Source organism: Ursus americanus, chromosome 6 (assembly GCF_024610735.1).
Source record: "Ursus americanus isolate L20-20 chromosome 6, mUrsAme1.1.p, whole genome shotgun sequence".
In the NCBI taxonomy this organism is placed as follows: Eukaryota; Metazoa; Chordata; class Mammalia; order Carnivora; family Ursidae; genus Ursus; species Ursus americanus.
Genome location: NC_142132.1, coordinates 35,246,576 through 35,266,738, shown reverse-complemented (window position 1 = coordinate 35,266,738; position 20,163 = coordinate 35,246,576). Strand labels below are relative to the sequence as shown.

At 41.6% G+C, this 20,163-nt stretch overlaps 1 protein-coding gene across 2 annotated transcripts in view; it reads right to left on the bottom strand.

Moving 5' to 3' along the window:
- Window positions 1-503: 503 nt before the first annotated feature.
- The window catches only part of HTR7 (5-hydroxytryptamine receptor 7), a 76,493-nt gene continuing 56,833 nt past the window's right edge, over window positions 504-20,163 (bottom strand). Inside the window, exons 2-3 of one of the 2 annotated variants that reach the window (XM_045810054.2) lie at window positions 8,238-9,001; window positions 504-2,202 (exon numbers count right to left, since the gene is read on the bottom strand). In XM_045810054.2, coding sequence (XP_045666010.1) covers window positions 8,239-9,001 — 763 coding nt within the window. In that variant the 3' untranslated portion in view covers window positions 504-2,202; window position 8,238. The remainder of the gene's footprint in view (window positions 2,203-8,237; window positions 9,002-20,163) is intronic. The other variant, XM_045810053.2, reaches the window with a different exon arrangement.

The following is a 20,163-nucleotide window of genomic DNA, read 5'->3' as shown; positions in this document are numbered from 1 at the left end:
ACTTTCTCCTTCCATTCAGCTGCCATGCTCGTAAAGCCGGGCACCCACTGTCCAGCCCCTGCAGCAGAAGAAAGCAGCGTTCAACAACCAGGCACTTGTGTTAGGCATGATAAAGAGCCAATGTGAATAACCAAGGTCGTGATAAAAAAATGAAACAAACCCATTCACTAAAAGACAGGGTGACCATCTGAGAAATGTCCGCCTTCTCTCCAATGCCATGCTTCTCCAAAGTAAGGACTTGCTTTACCCATCTTTGTTCCCTCCATGTCCACAGTGCTGAATGTGGCAGAAGCCCAGTAAATGCCCACTAATTAAGTGAAGGAATGAACAGTCATTCTTAAAAAAAAAAATTTAAAAAAAGTTACAAACTGGATAAATCCTCAGAGTGAAGTGCAGTGAATTTGAGATGGTCTTAACTACCTTTTAGGATTTTAGGAAAACATAACAAAACTTGGCCTTCTGCTATTCTACGCAGAGCAATATTCATGACAGCAGACCTTCAATTAAAAATCATTACTTAAGTTGCTTTATTACAGCTACAAATAAACTTTATTTGATGTAATATAATAAAACATTTTCAAATTTAACAACATTTATCTGACCAGAATTAATCATTTAAATTATGAATATAAGTATATACAGTCACTTTAGCAAATCCATGGTTCAGGAATTTATACAAGCTTTGTCTGAAAGGACAGTGCCCACCTCCCCTCCAGACCCTTCCTTGTGTCTGGTGAGATGCAAGGTCAGTGAAAGCAGAAGAAATCCATAATCCGCGTTGGAATTCCACATTCTCCTGGAAGAGAACAGCTACATTTCTTGTAGGAAAATAATTTTCTCTGTCAGTTCTCTTTTATCAAACGAAGCTTTGCGTTCACTTTCTCCCCTTGGAGGTACTCTTCTGATCCACCATCTTCCTGTCTCATTACATATTACTTGTACATTAAAAAAACAAACAAACAATCTGCAAAGGGACCTTTTCTGCTTCCTTACCTGCCCTAATGTCTACCACTTTGGGGAGGGAGAGGGAAGAGGAACAGAACTGGCCAGGCGTACATTTGATTTAGGTTACAGAGAACACGAAAACAAATCCTCCCGAAGGAAGAGAATGGTGTTCTGAGTGTTTCCCTGTAGCCGCCCAGGTGAGCTCCGAGGCACACAATTCCCTTTAATACAGCACTGCCCAAGAGTTAACACATAGATGCTCTGTCTCTGAAAGCATCACAACCTCCATGGAAACCCTCTTACTCCCGCACTTCCTCCCCAAAGACACCCGGGTACTGCCCAGCCCGGGAGCCCAGCGCATCCGTGTGGACACGACAGCCACAGGCTCCGTGCCCACCACCACGCTGGTACCCAGCACGGTTCCGGAGTGCCCGCTCTGCATCCAGGTACAAAGCCTCACTGAAGGAATCCCCCTCATCTCTCAGGACCCTTCAGAAGAAGTGTGAGTGCAAGAAAAAGCTTTATTCAGGTTTTATGAGTCTCTCCATCCTGAGATCTGTTCCTGAGTTATACGAAAACAAAACACGAGTTCACAAAGAAAGGTACGTTGGTGGGGAAGTCACAGGGACCCTGCAAAAAAGCAAAACTATTTGACAGAAGCTGTAACCAGACACTGCTCTGGGACATCATTTGTATTAGCTGATGACGGGATTCTGTTTTCTAACACGGACATGCAACACATTCAACACTACGCTTACCACAGTTTGCTTGGAAAAACACCCTTCTGTCCTGCCACAAAATACATTCTGTCTCGTGAGTGATTCCTGAATATTCACCACAATGCCTAGACTTGGAAGCATGGGGAGTGTGCATTGGAACTTTCTTCCATTTGTAGGGGCTTGGACGTACGCAAAGCACCAGAAACGGTTTCCTTTCTGGGACTCAGTTCTGTTTGCGTGCTTACTGCTGAGCTGATCTGTCTGACACGGAAAACTCTTCTCCTTGCACACAACAGCACTGATCCACAGAAAAAGACGAGAGGTCACCATCTCCCTCACAACATGCTTTGTACAACACAGCACCCTGCTTGTCACGTCTCCTCTACCCCAGGAAAGGACAAGCCGCACTCCATTCCACGGCCTCAGCAAATGGTTGAGTTCTGTTTCCGCCTCTGTCTTGCCTTGGTGATTTCGTTTCCATTATTCCACTTTTGATCATGAATCATGACTTTTTTTTCTACAGTAGTCAGAGTTTTGTCTATAAAGGGAGAGAGAGAGAGAGAGAGAGAGAAGGCAAGAAAATGATTTAGCAGAACCACAAATGTGAGTTTTCATTTTGTGGTGGATGGATTTAATTTTTACAGCATTCAGTCATTTGAATCATTTGTGGCTTCTAAGGGGTTATGTGAGCTTCTCAAAAAGGAAAGAAAGTATGCTGAGTCTCTTTTCATAAATTTTATAATGTCTCTAAGTTGCCAGGGCTTTAATATATTTGCAGATCAGCCCCAGATAACCCATTTAGAAATTCACTTTTATAATACAGCTGTAGCCAAAATGGCTCCACTCTCAAAAATCCTTGCAAAATCCCACTGCACTTGCCCCACGTGAAAAGAATAACAATGACCACTTATGAGAAGTGTTCCTCCCTTCAAGCCTAGAAGGGTGCATCATAGAAACACATGTGTGCAAAGACCAGAAAACCCCATCTCCCTCACTTCCTTCCTCCCAGATTCACAGAAGTGGCATGAGTCACGGAGTAGTCTTGGCCAATAATTGAGGGAAAGTCTCTTTCTCCTTGGTGTAGAGCCACATTCCCTCCAGATCCATAGTCCCCTAACTCTCCACCTTCATAGGACTCAACTTACCAAACACTATCTGCGAGCTTGAGACCTAGGTCTGTTGACGTTCCAGGGCCTGGCACCTCACCCCCAGGCTTTGCCTCCCCATCCCAACAACAGTCCAATTCTCACTTGGCTCTCAAGACTGGATAGAGGGGTTTTCCCAGTGACAGGATCAGTTTCTCCACAAGACACTATCTCTTGCTTTGTCCGTCACCTCACAGGATGGTGCCTAAAGAGAAGCGCCATGCCAGCCCAAACCCACAACTCCAGGATCCTGGGTTTGTGGGAGTGGGCAGTGGAAACAGCTGTGTCCCCAGTGATGCTTCCCACCTACTCTTACCCTGGGGCCTTCACGTGTCTCAGCACAGAGAGACTGCACTTCTCCACAGCTCAGTGCCGCTTTGCTCACATTGGATCATGAAATGGACGGAACTCTTCCAGGCCTCAAGGGGCAGCACCATCTCCACGGCCCCCCACACTCACCACCCACCTGCGAGTAAACTACTGAACGTTCAGACATCCTCGGCCTCTTTCCTGGTCTCAACGCCATCCTCCTTGTGTGGGGCCTCATGGCAGGAGACCTCATCTTCATATTGGTCTCTTAACCCATCTCCCTTATCCTATTGTGAACCCGTCTACACAGCTGTCCTGGTCTCACTCTGGCTCAAATGGCTTCATCTCTACCCCCAACCCACACTGCCTACCTGGCCCTCCACGCTGACTCTAACCGACCCAGCGTCCAGGTACTGCTGAAGACCTGCCCTGGGTTCCTCGTCTCCCTCCAACCACATCTGAGCCCCTCTGTCCATGCTGTCCCACCTGCATTAAGGAGGCCCAACTCCACATCCACCCCTGCCGTCCCTTCTTGTTAAATTCTTGCTCTTCATTCAAGGCCCACTCCAAATATCACCTCCTTCCTGATGTCCACCATGGATAGTTTTTTCCTAAGACATTCCTCCAAGGCTTATTTTTCTTATATACCTATCCATACTGCTTGATTTTTAAAGATTGTATTTATTTATTTGAGAGAGAGAGAAAGTGTGAGCACCTGTTGGGGGAGGGGAAGAGGAAGAGGGAGAAGCAGACTCCCTGCTGAGCAGGGAGCCCAACACAGGGCTAGATCCCAGGACCCTGGGATCAGGACCCCAGCCAAAGGCAGACGCTTAACTGAGCCACCCAGGCACCCCTGTATTGCTTGATTTTATTTGGTGGTATGTGTATTTACTCAGAAAAACAAACAAATAAAATGTTTGAAAAAGCAAAAGAGGCCAACTGCCTGCCTTTCCTATTTAAAGAGATTTGCAAAGTTAGAATTTAGACAATGGCAAAGCAAACAAACTGTGATTATGACTAATTGATGATTAAATAAAAACAAAGAGTTGAATTACAGCTAGTTAATGATGAGGAAAATATTACCTTGGGGGGGGGGAAATCCATAAAATAGCAAACGTGTTGTTTCTGCCTTTAAGGCAACATCCCAGCACAGACACCGAGAGCTTCAGGGCCTTGGGGCTTCCTCCCTGTTTCCACTAGGACCCATTTCCTTTTAATTTTTTTTTTTTTTTTTTTTTGAGCTTCAGGGCCTTGGGGCTTCCTCCCAGTTTCCACTAGGACCCATTTCCTTTTAATTTTTTTTTTTTTTTTGACCATTGGTTTCCATAAAGAAAAGGTAGAATCACCCTGAACTCCAAAGCTTCAGCACAAAGCCTGAAGCAGCGGATTGACAGAACTCATAAAAGGGACCCAAGGTCACTCAGCTACAACTCAGCACTGCAATCGACCGGGATGATAAGAGGCTTTTTGAAGAGAAAGGCAGTATGATCACCAAGGAGAAGAAGGGAGAGGCGAAGGGAGGGCTACTCAAAACAATCCCATGAAATTCTTTTATATGGAAGTATTTTAAACACGGCTTCTCTTTTTTCTCTTTTTTAAAAGATTTTATTTATTTATTTGAGAGAGAGAGAACGAGCGGGGAGAGGGGCAGAGGGAGAGATGCAGCTCGATCTCAGGGCCCTGGGATCAGGACCTGAGCCGAAGGCAGACGCCTTACCAGCCGAGCCACCCAGGTGCCCCCAAAACTGTTTTTCTATATTGTTCACGATGACGGTGTCAAGGAACAAAAACCATCACAATGTGACACTTAAAAACAATTTACGGCAATCAAAAGCAACTCCACAAATGAGGTTGTCAAATTAAAAAGAAAAGCACAAGAATCCCTGCTTGTATCACATTATCACACTTGGTTTTGTATTACCAGATCCGGTACTTGTGAAAAGGTAAAAGAGGTTGTAAATTAGAACTGAATTAAAATTACCAGGGAAGCATGCTCAGCCTTTTCTCTCTATCCACTGCCTACCCAAGTGCCTGTTCGACTCCTGAGTCTCTCACTCTGCTGATCAAGAAAATGGGAAGAAATGGGTAGATATCTGGAAGTAGCAATACACAGTCTAGTAGAGCATTTACACAGAAAATCAAGAAAACTATTTTGTAGGAGGCAAAAACAGAGCCAAGAAGGCAGAGTTAGGGGCATAAGCGAATGAGATTAGAACCCAAACCGCAAGAAAGGAGGAAAGGGCTGGAGACACTGGAGGGAGGAACCTCGAGTCTGTAGGCTGGCCAAGAAGTGTAGGCACTGGAGAGACAGGTCAGGGGGACAAAGGATCCTGAGAAGGTTTGCTGTGAGCTACGGGTTGGACACCAGTCATTCTTCCAGAGACTCCAGTAGAGTTAGGAGTTATTTGTCTTATCCAGTTGGTACGTACTGGAATGCAAGCATGGGATATTCAGATTACTAGTCTTTCACTAACCATGACCGCCACAGCTTCCCCCACCCCAGCACACTGGACTGTGAGCTTCCAGAAGCAAGGACTGTCAGCTGTTCATCTTTCCGCCCCCTGACATGCCTTGTACGTAAGTAGGTCTCCAATGTTTCTGGAGAAAACCAGCCTCTGAAGAGACTTTACTTCCAGCCTCTGCCCCTGAGGCATCTCACCTGGAACCCTTGGATCCGTCTTCGTCGCTCGGATGATTCCTGTTCTCCTACTTGCAGAGATTCAGTCAATGGCTCCCTTCTGTCCACACTAGAGTTTGCAACTTCAGCATTACAGAATTTGGATGGGGTAATTCTTTGTTGTGGGGGGCTGCCTCTGCATTATGGGATGTTGAGCTGTGTCCCACTAGACGACAATAGGTCCTCCCCTCCACCAACTGTGACAACCAAAGATGTCTCTAAACACTGTCAAATGTCCCCTGGGGGCAAAACCAACTTTGGTTGAGAACCACTTGTCTACACTAAAATCCCAAATTCCTGGGGCTGGAATGGGAGAGCCTTCACAATTTGATCTCCAAATCTTGCTCACACCAGAACTTAGCGCCAGCCCAACTGTCCTTTGCAGGAGGCCCCACACTGGTACCTTTACATGAATGCTGTTTCTACTCTCCATTAGCTGTGAACACTTGACTACTTTCAGAGACGTCCTGGAGCCCATATCCTCCAAGATCTTCCCCGATCAGGGTTAGGGTAAGCTCGGAATTATTTTCCTCTGGTTTGAATCCTATAGCTTTTCCTGTTTCCACCTTTCCTTTGCTCTCATTATGAAAAGAGTGTGGATATGTGTGTGTTGTGTGTGTTTATGTTCAGACTGCCCAACAGAAATAGATGAGGACAGGAAAGACATCATGTATTTTCTGCATCCTTTCAATGCATGGCACAGTTATAAGCAAGAATTTCAAAAGGAGTCTTCCCACACAGAAAGTGACTAAAAATCTGCCTGGTATCAATTTTTCAAAACAGCAGTTATTGCAACTCTCTTACTGGAAATTTCCTGAAGTTAATGGAGGTTTAGGCCAATCATTCCAAATGATTTTCATATTCTATAATTATATATAAAATAAATAATTATAAATCAAATAGAGTGAAATGTAATGAGAGGACAGTCATTTCTTAGACTACGGGACAGCAAACTATGACCTCTGGGCCAAATTCAACAGGCAGCCTGTTTGTAAATAAAGTTTTATTGGTACATGACCATTTCATTTGCTTACTTGTGTCTATGACTGCCTTTTCACTGCAAAGGCAGAGACGAGTAGTTTCAAGAGACCTATGGCTAGCAAAGCATGACACACTTACTATCTGGCCCTTCAGAGTAGAAGTTTGCTGACCCCTGTCTTAGACTAACAGGAAAACAATACCTAAGCCTCCATACTTAGCTAAAGACCCGGAGGCAAATATCCTTGGATGCTATGTTGGTGAAGTTAGAGAACAGAATTTTGGAGCCTCTGAAGTCTACTGTGATCCGTGAGGACACTTCAGTGTACTCCCGGAGCAGGGCTGTTCTTCTGGGACAGCTAGGAGCAGGAAGGTGTCCTTTGACATGGTTGTTACACATAAAGGAATCTAATATACGAAGAATTTACAGAAGTAAGATTCAGATGAGGTGGGATCTAGACCTAGGGGTGCACTAGCTCACTGGGACTGGGGGGCTGCCTTAGTCCCCAGGTCTATTACCTCTTCTGTCAACTGAAGGGTCCAGACAAGATGGCTGACGGGCAGTCCATGGTTTTCTGGCTGCTCCCTCCCACCGGGTCCACTGAAGAAGAATGCCTCCTCCTCTTACACTGCTCTCTCAACAGCACCTTCCATCTTCTCGTTCCAGTTTCTTTGCCCTCAAACAGCTGTCAAACCGGAGGATGTTGCCTCTGCCTCAGATTTAAAGGAAAATCGAGGGGCGATGTGCTGACAACCCTAAATACCCTGTTGTCTCCTTCCTTCTTTACCATGCCAAACTCACTAGCAAGTGGGTTGCATGTGAAACCCCCATTCCTTCTCACCACTGGCCCTCAGATGCCTGCACCTCCCGCAATTGCTTCAGGGAAAGGCAGGGGCCTCCCAGAAAGACTCAGCCACCACAGGTTCTCTCCTCCAACGGTGAACGGCGCTTCCTCAAAGCTCTGCAGCTTCAGGACTTGCCTCATCCTGGCATGTCCCCATTCTATCTGCTCTCCCTTATCCCAGGTTGCTTCCTTTTAGCCCCTGTGAATCTGCTCCCTTTCTCAAATGACTTTATCAGCAAAGGACAAGGGCATCAAGAAAGCTTGACTGTATGTAAGAGTTAACTGCAACGAACACAACAGTGTCACAAGAATGGGAGCTATGGGACACGACTCGGATGTTGTTTATGGGAAAAGGGTGGGAAACGTCACCTTCCTTGTCCATCATACCAAGTGCAATTCCTTAACACATCAGTCCTGTCTTCCAGGCCCTCTAAGTGCCTGACTTGGGCTTTGGGAACTCTGTGGGCTGGAGGACCGGAGTCTAGAGTATCCTGAATTCGAATCTGATCTGCTTAGTAGAAAATAAGCTGGCTACGGAGTCAGAAAGCCCTCTGGGATATGCTCTAAGAGGTTCCATAGCAGGGGCGCGGGGGATAAAAGGAAAATAGTGATAAGTGACCTTACAGCACAAGCTCAGGTCTCTCGGGCCTCTCGGCGAGCTTCAGGGCCTCGTGCATGCCTGCAGCCGACAGCTTGCGGTTGATATTCCGGTACTGACACTGGAGCAGGCTGCGGTAGGTGGTCCTCAGGTCCCGGTTGAAGAAGGCATATATAAAAGGGTTAATGAGAGAGTTGGCATAGCCCAGCCACAGAAATGTCCTCTCCACCCACAGCGGGATGCAGCTGCAGGCCGTGCCGCAGATGAAGGGTCTGGCCGTCGAGAGGAGGAAAAAGGGCAGCCAGCACACGGTGAAGGCCCCGACGATGATCCCCAAGGTGGTGGCTGCTTTCTGCTCCCGCTTAAAGATGGAGATGTTTTTCCTTTCGTGCTTGAGGAGTCTCGAAAGGTTGGCACACTCCTCCACCTCCTTCTGGAGCTTCACCATGCCGTTCAGGGAGCTGATGCCGTCTGGCTCCTCGGGCCGGGGGAAGCCGGGGAACTTGTGCTTGGCGGCGCTCTTCCTGGCGGCCTTGTAAATCTGGTAGTACATGAACAGCATGACGGACATGGGGATGTAGAACGCCACCGCCGTGGAGTAGATGGTGTAGCCGAAATCCTGGCTGATCAAGCACACCTTGTCGTCGTTCACGTTCTGGGCCCAGCCGAAGAGCGGCGGTAACGTGATGGAGGCCGAAAGCAGCCAGACGGAGAGAATCATTTTCGCCATGCACTTCCCATTCTGCCTCACAGGGTACGTGAGCGGCCTCGTGATCCCAAGGTACCTGGGGGAGAAATGGAAAGCGGATGCGTGACTCTGTGATCACACCTGAGCAACCAGAGGCCACACCAGCCAGGTGCCAGGCTTCCTACCCGGCAGCTCCATTCCTCAGGGCAGCCTTTCCAGGGAGGCATCATAATGCCCATTTTACAGAGAGGTAAACTAAGGCTCTGGGATGTTACCTACTTCCGTCCAGGTCATACACTTAGCTAGACGGGCTGCCAGTGTTCAGCCTAGCAGACCTCTGTCTGTAATGCCAGGCCATGCTCTTCTCGAACCTCACAGCCTCTCCTATTCCATGCAGTCAGTGAACCAAAGATTAAACATCCATCCTCCCCCCACAACCACTGCCACCGAAATCAGCCAGGAACAAAATGTCAAGCCTGACGTGGGATGTTGTGACACATCCTCGCAAATTAACCAAGGTCTACCACGCTCTGATATTATGCACCCACTGATCTCCTGGGTTGTCTTAATTCAGGCAGGCTTTTAATTCATTTTAACTTCCCCTTTGCACGATGGTGAGAGCATTTCTTTAAGATCACAGAGATTTGTGAGATATTAAGGAAATCCTAGGGCTTTGGAATGGAAAGTAGCAAGTAATCATTTTTTTTTAAGCCCAGAAAATTCTCACACAAGAGTAATGTCCGAAAAACAATCTATAAAATAAAAACAGCCTACCTCATCTCTCCTCTCCTGAGAAGGATCACAAAAAAGGGGCACAATTCTGAAAAATAGGAGGTAAAGCCAACGTTTTTTCTGTGCTTAGTTCTATATAGAGAATAAATATTTCTCCGTCTCTGTCATCAAGGATTTCCAATGCAAAAGAGATTCAGCAAACAGAAAACATACACAGCAAGATGTTTTTGCTAAATGTTTAATGGTTCTCAGCTTTCCTTTTCTTCTCTGTGTATTTAACGGTCCTAGCTTCTATTCTGGGGAGAATGCAAAGAGCCCGTAAGAAGCCAAGACAGGTAAAAGCTAGTCATTTTGTTGGTTTTTTATTTCATGGATGTATATAAAAGAGACATTCTTAACACAGGAAAAGGAAAGGTGGAGAGCCCTCAAATTACCAACAGGTTATTTTCTGAAAGTCTCTTAGTTGGTAGGTTGGAACTTTAAAAATAATTATCATGTGCTAGAAATAGCCTCACGTGTTTTGCTTAAATTATCCCACAAAAGTCAGAAAAATCATACTCTCACCATGAAAATTAGCATCACTTACAACAAGGCAAAATTGAAATATCAGTAAAAAGGAATCAGCGATATTTGCTTATTCATCGAGAATACTTATTCATTCCTTCAACAAATATTAATTGAGTTTCTTCTGTATGCCAGGTGGTGTTTTAAAAGTTGGGGATATTGCGGTGAATAAAAGAGACAAAAATCTTGAAGGCAGGCACTTGGGGAAATCCTGTTGGGTTGAACAGGGTGGGGGGATGACTCCTGGTAATGCAGAAAGGGCTCCTGATTCTTTCCAAGGATTCAGGTGTTAGTGGAATGGGTTCATTTTACAACCTCTAGGTCCCTTTCCTCAATCAAGCTGACCTACAAGCACTGTCCCTAGGTTTATCAGGCAGAACTAGGATTAAGTTTTGGCTCCCAAACAGAATGAAGGATGAGAAAGAGGGCGGTTCTCAAGAGAACACAAGAATTAGAACTGAAGAGGAGGGGAGAGAAGAAAAGAAGGGAGCAAGGGAGGAAGAGGGGAAAGAGAGAGCAAGGAACGGAAATGCAGAGTAGACTTTGCTGTTTGGGAATTATCTAAAATTATCTGAGTTTTAAGTTGTGGAAAAATTTTTAAGAAAATTAAAACATACACACGCACGCACACACAAACAGTACATAAGGAAACCCTTGAAGCAAGGTGTTGGAACTGACTGGAAGCCTACAGTTAAGTTGATCCCTGCTCTGAGATGTTCCATTTCTATTTTTCTTTTTTCTTTCTTTCTTTCTTTTTTTTTTTTTTTTTTTTGCTTTGGTTCAAGCTTTTCCTGCTGGAATTGCTTTGCAGACCTGTCTTTTCAAATCTCATATTTGCTCTCTATCAACTCCTGTGGATGGACGTAGCCTTTTGGCTTCTTCCTTGTTTCCCAGTTCTCCCAGCAAGTCTTTGCCAGGACTTGGATTTTGATTATCTTCTCTCTTTGCTTGTAGCCACAGGCACAAGTTGCTTGTTCCCAAGCCTGGATCTGGCTTCCTGGATACTAACCCAGGCAGGAGGTCCAACGGTAGACCAGTTTCTCCAATTCCCCAGGTGGCCACCAGATGGCATTGTGAGACCATCTCTTACACCTACTTACTGGGGGGGTTGGGATGTGGGTAGTTAGGGCAATTGGTGTTTATTGGAAGGAGGAAGTAGGATCACTCTCCGTGAGAAAATTTATATTTTATTTGCGGGGTTATACAAAAAATTAGCAAGCCTGGAGTTCACAACCTCGTAAACTCCTATTCTTGAGTAAGTTGGTTCAGTTTTCCCTTCCATCCTTCACAGACCTTTACTCAAACAGGGAATTCTATCTTCAGGCTTAATTAAATTCAGTCTTTCTTCTGTGCCCATAAATAATATGGAATTCACGAAGATTAACCCTGAGAGATTGAGTACCCAAGGACATCTCACAATATTAAACAATCTCATGAGCACAGCATGCTTATTCATATTCTAATATACTTAGTCTGACTTATATTGCATTTCAGTGATGTGGTCAGCCCATATTTGGCCCTTCTTGGATGTATAAATTATATTCCATAAACTCCTATTCTAGACTCCATTCTCTAGTGGCATCAAGTCATGTCCTACAGTAAGGCAGTTATAGTTAACTTTTTTAGTCTCCTGGGTACACCTGGTGAGACTTTTGAAGGCGAAAATCAACCGAAGGATGACTTTAAAAAATATGAGTGCTCATTAAAGTGTCTGGAAATAAAATAAATAAACAAAAGTCAACAGTTTTTTAAAAAATCAATAACAATTAGAAATATTATGAAAGGAAATAACTATTCACTGCAACAATCAAGGAATTAAAATGTCTAGATAAATGTTTTAAAAGCCACAGCCTACATGAAGAACACATGTTTTAAATGCCTACTGAAAGAATGAAGAAAATGCTTGAATCCAGAGGGAAATTTTTAAAAAACAAAACCCAGTATTATAAAAGTGCCAATTTCCCCTCAATTATTCTAAAAATAATATACAACTCTACTGGAAAATTCCAGCAGGACTTTTCTTCATTTGACCAAATGATTTTTTAGTTCATCAAGTAAATATGGAAAAAGCAGAAAATCTGAAAAAGAAGAAGATTGAAGGGATACTCTTCTATTAAAAAAAAATAGTATAAAGCCACAGACACAAAAACTCAGTAATGACTCAGAAATAGACAGGTCAATTGAATAGAACAGAGCACAGAAACAGATTCAAATATATAAGGGAATAATGCAAGAAAATGAGTCCGTTTAAATCAGTAGTAAAATGGTGTATATATACCAAGTCTGACAATTGGCTAGCAATTGGGCTAAGTAAAAATAAAACTGGCTTATGTTTCTCCTTATTCAAAAATAAATCCCAGATGGATCAAAGATTATCATGTAAAAAAGTTAAAATCTAAGGCTACTATGAGGAAACATGGGGGAGTATTTCTGGAAGGACAATGCTCATTCTTAACTATGATACAAAAGCTTAAAACTACAAAATGACAGAGTGATTAAATTTTTGACAAGAACTTTATACACAAAAACAAGTAAATGATGTTTAAATTAAAAATCACTGTGTGCAGAGTTAAAAGTCAAATGACAAATTCTGAGTCCAAATAACAATATGTCAATATTCACAGATCTCTTACAGGTCAATACGAAAAAGACAACCATCCCAATAAAAATGCTGAAGCAATTAAACAAAGAGAAATAAGAACATCCAATAAGCGCTTGGAAATATGTGCGATTTCATTAATAATCAGAGGGATGCAAATTTTTAAATGATTTTTGGGCATCTGTCAATTTTTAAGAAAGACAAAAGCCAATATTGAGGAAAGAATGAAAAAACAAGCACTCTTTATTATTTTGCTAGGGGGAGCTGCAACTGGGATGACAGTTCTAGAGGGCAGTTTGGTAAGGAATATACACCAACGTTTACCTTTTGGCTCAGCAATCAGACTCCTAGGAATTTAAGAATATATCTGTACAAATGCAAAATGATTAATGTGCAAGGATATTAACTAAACACATAATAGAGCAGGAAAGCTACAGTGTAAATATCAATAGGTTAGCTAGATAAAGTAGGGCATATATGCATGCATGTATATACAGATACAGGTATGGATATGGATGTAGATAAAGTAACCACTAAAAATTATGACATACATATGTATTTACTGACAGGAAAACACAAAAAAGTGGATAGAAAACAATGTCTAGTCCTAAAAGACAAGTAACAGAACGTCATATATTGTATTAATCTTTTTATATAAAACTAGGTGTTGCTATGAGTGTGTGTGTGTGTGTGTGTGCGTGTGTGCATGTAGTGAGATGTCTAGAAGAATATCTACCAAATGTGAATGGTACTTTTATCTGAGTTGGAGAGATTTGAGTAGTTTAAAATTTTTTCTTTGGACTTGGGACTTTTCTATGCTTAATTTTTGTTAACTTTATGTAAAAAAAAAAAAGGACATTTTAATTTCATTTTAATTCTGAGAATAAAATAAAAGATTAAGGAGGATTCTGTGATTCCTAAGCCACCTAAGTGATTTTGGCAATACAGATGATCTGGTTCATAAAATCTTTAAAAAGCTGCTAATTAAATCTTAGATTGTTTTATTTGATAAGCTTTCCAAAAATGTTTTATTACATTCATAAATTCACACAAAGGAAACAGAACTCACTGGCATTTAAAATCCCATAATTAGTATATAAAGTAATATTGGTATTCAGGGAAGTGTTTGTCCAAATTATACATTCGTTCTCAAATAGTATAAATTTGTTCTCTCGTATAGTATAAATCTTACCTTGGGGGGGCAATCTAGATTGATTCCGAAAATTCCCTAATATGCATGGTTAATATTTGTCACACTACATTTTCTGAACATTTATGCTCAGTGTTAATTAAAAAGCAGGGTGCTTATAAAGCCTTCAGAATTTAACTTTAAAATGCATACAAATGTTAAAATACAGTAAATCTCAGAGACAAAGGCACCAAGGTATTGTATAATTGAGAAATATACGCAACTCACAACAGGGGCTTTATTAAAGAAGGGGTTCATAGAAAAAAAGGGTTAGGGAGTTATAATCTACATAAAGAGGGATTAGAAAGCAAATGAATTCTGCTGCCTGTCTTCCATTCTAACTCCATAGAAATTATAGGTAATGGTTCTTCAATGAAATGGCTTCTCCTGAGTTCTGCTGCTATGGAATAATAATTTTGAAGGTAAAAGAAAAGGGAGAGAATTACTCTTTGGCAAGTGTTAGGCTTGAAAAAGGTCTGCACACTGAGCACACCATTTCTGTGAGAAATCCTCCCTCACAGGTGAAATCTGCTGGAATCTCCAGCCCAAAGTTGTCAGAATATCAGAATCACTGAGAAGCTTTGGAAACCTGCAGCTTCCCAGACCGCCATCCACAGACTCTCTTTCAAGCAAAGTCTAGAGGCCCAGGGCTTTGTATTTAGGACTGTTCCTTATCCCGTGTACTGCTGTCAGTCGCCTTCCCTTGTTCAATCACAGCGACCTTACTTTTGTATGAAGGACTTCACTTTTTCATTTTAATCGTTTGCTTCCAGTTGGGCGCAGCAAAAGCATCATGAGCCGTGTCTCCGTTATGCCAGCTGTTAGTTCTGTCTCCCAGTGTTGCCAAATGCAAGTGAGATAAGCACGGTTTTTATGTCTTAATCAAGTTGTAGATTTGTTTTTTAAATGTACAGAATACCACAGGGTTTTGTAAACCTTTTTGACAATAAGAAATAAGAACAAATATTTCTTATAATAAATACATTTTCCACAGTCACTCAGCACACACATATTTATGTATATAAATAAGAAATTGAGACACATAAATGTGCATATATAAATGTAGGTACAGAAACACAGGCATGCATATATTTATGTATTATGAAACTGAAACAACAGTTTCACAATACCAACTTACCATTATAATTTGCATTTCACTCTCTTCTATTCTACTACAGATTTTTAAAGTGTTGGTTTTAATGTACTAAATTGATTTCATGACCCAATAATGGATCATGACCCAAGGTTTAAAAATTACTGGCCTTCAATGAACATATGGGAAGGTGTTAAATATCATGAGTCATCAGGGGAAATGCAAATTGAAAGCACACTGAGATGCCACCATCAGAAGGGTTACAATTAAAAATGATGGTGATTCAAACTGGTGCAGCCACTCTGGAAAACAGCATGAAGGCTCCTCAAAAAGTTAAAAGTAGAGCTACCCTATGACCCAGCAACTGCACTATTGGGTATTTATCCAAAGGATACATAGTGATTTGAAGGGGCACGTGCACCGCAATGTCCACAACTGCCAAAATATGGAAAGAGCCCCGATGTCCATTGATGGATGAATGGATAAAGAAGATGTGGTATATATATACAATGGAATATTACTCAGCCATCAGAAAGAGTGAAATCTTGTCATTTGCAGCGACATGGATGGAACTAGAGGGTATTATGCTAAACAAAATAAGTCAGAGAAAGATAAATACCATAGATTTCACTCATATGTGGAATTTAAGAGACAAAACATGAACACAGGGGAAGGGAAGGAAAAATAAAATAAGAGAAAAACAGAGAAGGAGGCAAACTATAGGGAACTGAGGATTGCTGGAGGGGAGGTGGGTGGGGCGATGGAGGTAACTGGGTGATGGGCATTAAGGAGGGCACTTGAAGTAATGAGCACTGGGTATTGTATGCAACTGATGAATCACTGAACTCTACCTCTGAAACTAATAATACAGTATATGTTGATTAAATTAAATTTAAATAAAATTTTAAAAAATAAAAATGATGATGATGATGGGGGAGCCTGGGTGGTTCAGTCAGTTGAGCATCTGACTCTTGATCTCAGTTCAGGTCTTGATCTTAGGATTGTGAGTTCAAGCCCCGCGTTGGGCATGGAGACTACTTAAAAAAAAAATCTTCTAAAGAAATTAAAATGATGATGGTGATGATGATGGTAAAAACTACAATACTAAGTGTTTGGTGAAGACAGGAAGCAATTGTTTTTCTCATATACTGCTGGTGAGAGTATAAATTGATGCAGTAACTTTGGGAAACTATTTTTTAACATCTATTAAACCTGAATAAATAAATAAATAAATATTTTTATATTTTTTTAAAGATTTATTTAATTTAGAGAGGGAGAGAGTGGGGGGAGTGGGGAAGGGCAGAGGGAAAGGGAGAGAGAATCTCCAAGCAGACTCCATGCTGGGTGTGGAGTTGGACGTGGGGCTCGATCCTAGGACCCTGAGATCATGACCTGAGCTGAAACCAAGAGTCAGACATTTAATCAACTATGCCACCCAGGCGCCCCTATATTCTTCTAAGTATAAAATGAACATTCATGAAAATACCAAAATACATGTATAAGAATGTTCATAGCAGTATTAATGGTAATAGCCCCAAATGAAACCAACCCATTCCACAAGAATAAAATAAGTACAGTTCCACAATAGAAGAATGGGTACATACATTGTGGGATAGTCAGGCAGTAAATTCTATAAAACAACAAGAGTGAACGAGCTACTGCTCAATGCACCACCACAGATGATTGTCACAAACATCACTTGCAGCTAAAGCAGTCAGAAAGAAAAAAATAACACACAGTTCAAAACCAGGCAAAACTAACCTCTGGTGATAGACCCCAGAATAGCAGCTACCTTGAGAGGACAGGGGATGTTAATGAGTAAAAAGGAGTCTCAGGATAACTTAGAGTTCCAGAACTGTTCTATTTCTTTAGCTGGGTGTGTTACACAAATACATTCCCTTTGTTGAAATTGAGTGAGCTGTGCAGTCATGATTTGGCAGTGTTTGGAACGTAAATAAACAAAGTTAATTTTAAAAATTAAAAGTAAATTTTTAAGAACTTACCATTTGCCATTAACCCATATGTGGACCTGTTCCCTAAAACCATGGTTATAATGGGGTTCCACTACACTTTTCAGCCATTTTCATCAGTGTTTCCAGGCTGTAATTACAGTTAGGACCAGTGAAAATCTAGATTCCCCATTCTGACCCCATTATTGAGGAAGAAAAGTGGGCAGAGGAGAGAGGGAGAAAAGACAGCAACAAAACTCAACGGAATGTGGAAACAGAATAACAAAATCTTCCTCTTTGAAAAACTAAATTATAAAATAAAAAATGATAGTTTCCCTTTAGGGAGAAAATCAGGCTTACTTAAAATAAAGCAAATCACTTAAAGTTAAAAGTACTTGTTAAAAATGCATATATACTGAATTAGTTTATTGTTGTTACATAATTTATTACCACAATTTGGTGGCTTACAATAACACCAAATCTGTAGGTGTTCTCACAGTTCTGTAGGTCAAGAGTCTGGACACAGCTCGACTGGGTGCTCTAGTCAGGGTCTCACCAGGCTGAAACCAAGGCGTTGGCCAGGGCTGAGGTGTCATAAGAAGGGAACTCTGGCAAGCATACGTGGCTGTTGGCAGATTTCATTTCCTTGTAGCTGCAGAACCCATAAAGGTTGCACCTTCAAGGCCAGCAGGGCAACACCTGCTACATTCTCAATCTCTCTGATCTTTAAATCCTCTTTGAAAAGGGCTCACCTGGTTTGATCAGGCCCACTGACATTGAGGGGGGAGGAATTACACAGGGCATACACACAAGTAAAAAGAGAATCTCAGGGCCGTCTTAGAATTCTGCCTACCACGGATACTTGGTGATAACAGAAGCTAAGGATACAGGAAATTTCCCACCAAGTGAGCTTAACAGAGACCTTTTTGCTACCTACTCAAGCTGAGACAAACCTTCCAGTGAGACTAATCTTGTCTGTACTCTATCACGAGGCAACTGTTTTCTGCTGAATTTTTCCATCGTTCATTACTGTCAACTCAACGTTTAGCTACCTAATATGTAAAATTCTATATCTATCAAGAACTATCGAAGGATTTTTTAGATAATTATAGAAAGTCATGAAAATAAATAATGTAAGAGAATAGTGATCCCTGAATTATACTTGGTGTTTAATTACTTCAGTTGTATCTGAACTTACAGCAAAGTCTGAATTTTTCCACCAAAGAATCTTATTCCTCAGAGAAAGAGAGAAGTGGAAAGGCAAAGAGTGAACCAAAATTTTACCAACCACAATAAAACAAAGGAATGGCATAAAACTTTATTTAAAATTTTAGAAGATCACAGGCAGGGAAAATATATATATTGTTTTATGATAGTACAAAGTGGCTTCTAATTCCATACTACTCCACAGAAGCAGCTGAAGAAAGAGGAAAAGTGAATTAAATCCTAAAATGTCTGATTAATATTATTTGAAGTAAATTTGAGGTGATGAGGAGCCAATGTAACGAAAAGCCATGAAAGCCATCAAGAAGAAAAGCCCCAGGGGCGCCTGGGTGTCTCAGTCCTTAAGTGTCTGCCTTCGGCTCAGGGTGTGATCCCAGAGTCCTGGGATCGAGCCCCACATCAGGCTCCTCCGCTGGGAGCCTGCTTCTTCCTTTCCCACTCCCCCTGCCTGTGTTCCCTCTCTCACTGGCTGGCTGGCTGTCTCTGTGTCAAATAAATAAATAAAATCTTTTAAAAAAGAAGAAGAAGAAGAAAAAGAAGAAGAAGCAGCAGCAGAAGAAAAGCCCCAGAATATCATTTTAGCCAAGGTAAGCAGGAGCACCCAAATCTGTTATCTTTTAAGAAACTGGGCTGAAATGCAAGATACACCAAGGTCCAGAACGTGGGTCATGCTTAGCTTAGTGGAATGTGCTCTGATATAGGACATTTAATAAGAATTCCAAACAAAAAACAGTCCTCCACTAAGGGCTTTTCACTCAGCGGCAGTAGTCCACTCCCTTCCCCTCCCCCAACCCTACACATTCAGGCTATATAGAAAAATAGATACAATAAATAGTAGCTTAAAGGAAGAAAAATAACTGATATCAAATAAAGCAGAATGTCAAGGAGAATTCAACCACATGATGTCAGAACAAACACTAAGATTTACGTAACTCATGTTAAGAATGAGCCAAATGGAAAAAAAATGTTACGGCAACTATACAAACATACTACAATAATAACAGTGAAAGAAGAAAGCAACAGAACACGCCTAAAATTGTTTTAAAACCAAATTGAAAAGAAAGCACACCCTTAGATTAGAAGAGATTTTCTTACAAATACTTTTCACTGCAAAGGACCTCGACAAGTTCATCTGACCTTTGAACAAGGCAGGATTAGAGGCGCTGACCCTCCATGCAGTCAAAAATCCATATTAACTTTTGATTCCCCAAAAACGTAATTACTCATAGCCTACTGATGCCCAGAAGCCTTACTGATAACATAAACAGTTGATAAGCACATATTTTGTATGTAATATGAATTATATACTGTATTCTTACAATAAAGCAAGCTAGAGAAAATAAAATGTTATGAGAAAATCATGAGAAAGAGAAAACACATTTACAATGCTGTACTAATCTTTAAAAATCCACATGGAAGTGGACCCATGCAGCTCAAACCAGTGCTGTTCAAGGGTCAGATATATACATAATCACTGAAGCAGGGCCTGAAAGGTGAGATGCTGAAACAGCAGAATGAGATAGAAAAAGAGACTACAGAGTTAAGGAAATAACTTGAGGTCAAAACACCACCAGTTCAGATCTAATAGATAAACTAGAAGCAGCTAGGAATAGAATAAACACAGGTGAAAAGCAAATCAGTGGCATGAAGGGAAGGCTGGAGGTAAACTAAACAGTGCAGAGGGGGAAATGTATTCACATAATTAGAGAGAAGATGATGGACAAGGAGGACACACAAAGATAATGCAACATAAGGATAACTGGTGCTCCCGAAGAAACAAAAGAACCCAACAAACAAAGTGACAACAACACAATGTCAATTAGAGGAGCAAAATGTAAAAACTATACAGAGACATAATATAGGATATTTTCCTTAAATGCATGAAAGAGGTGAATGTCATGATCAGAAG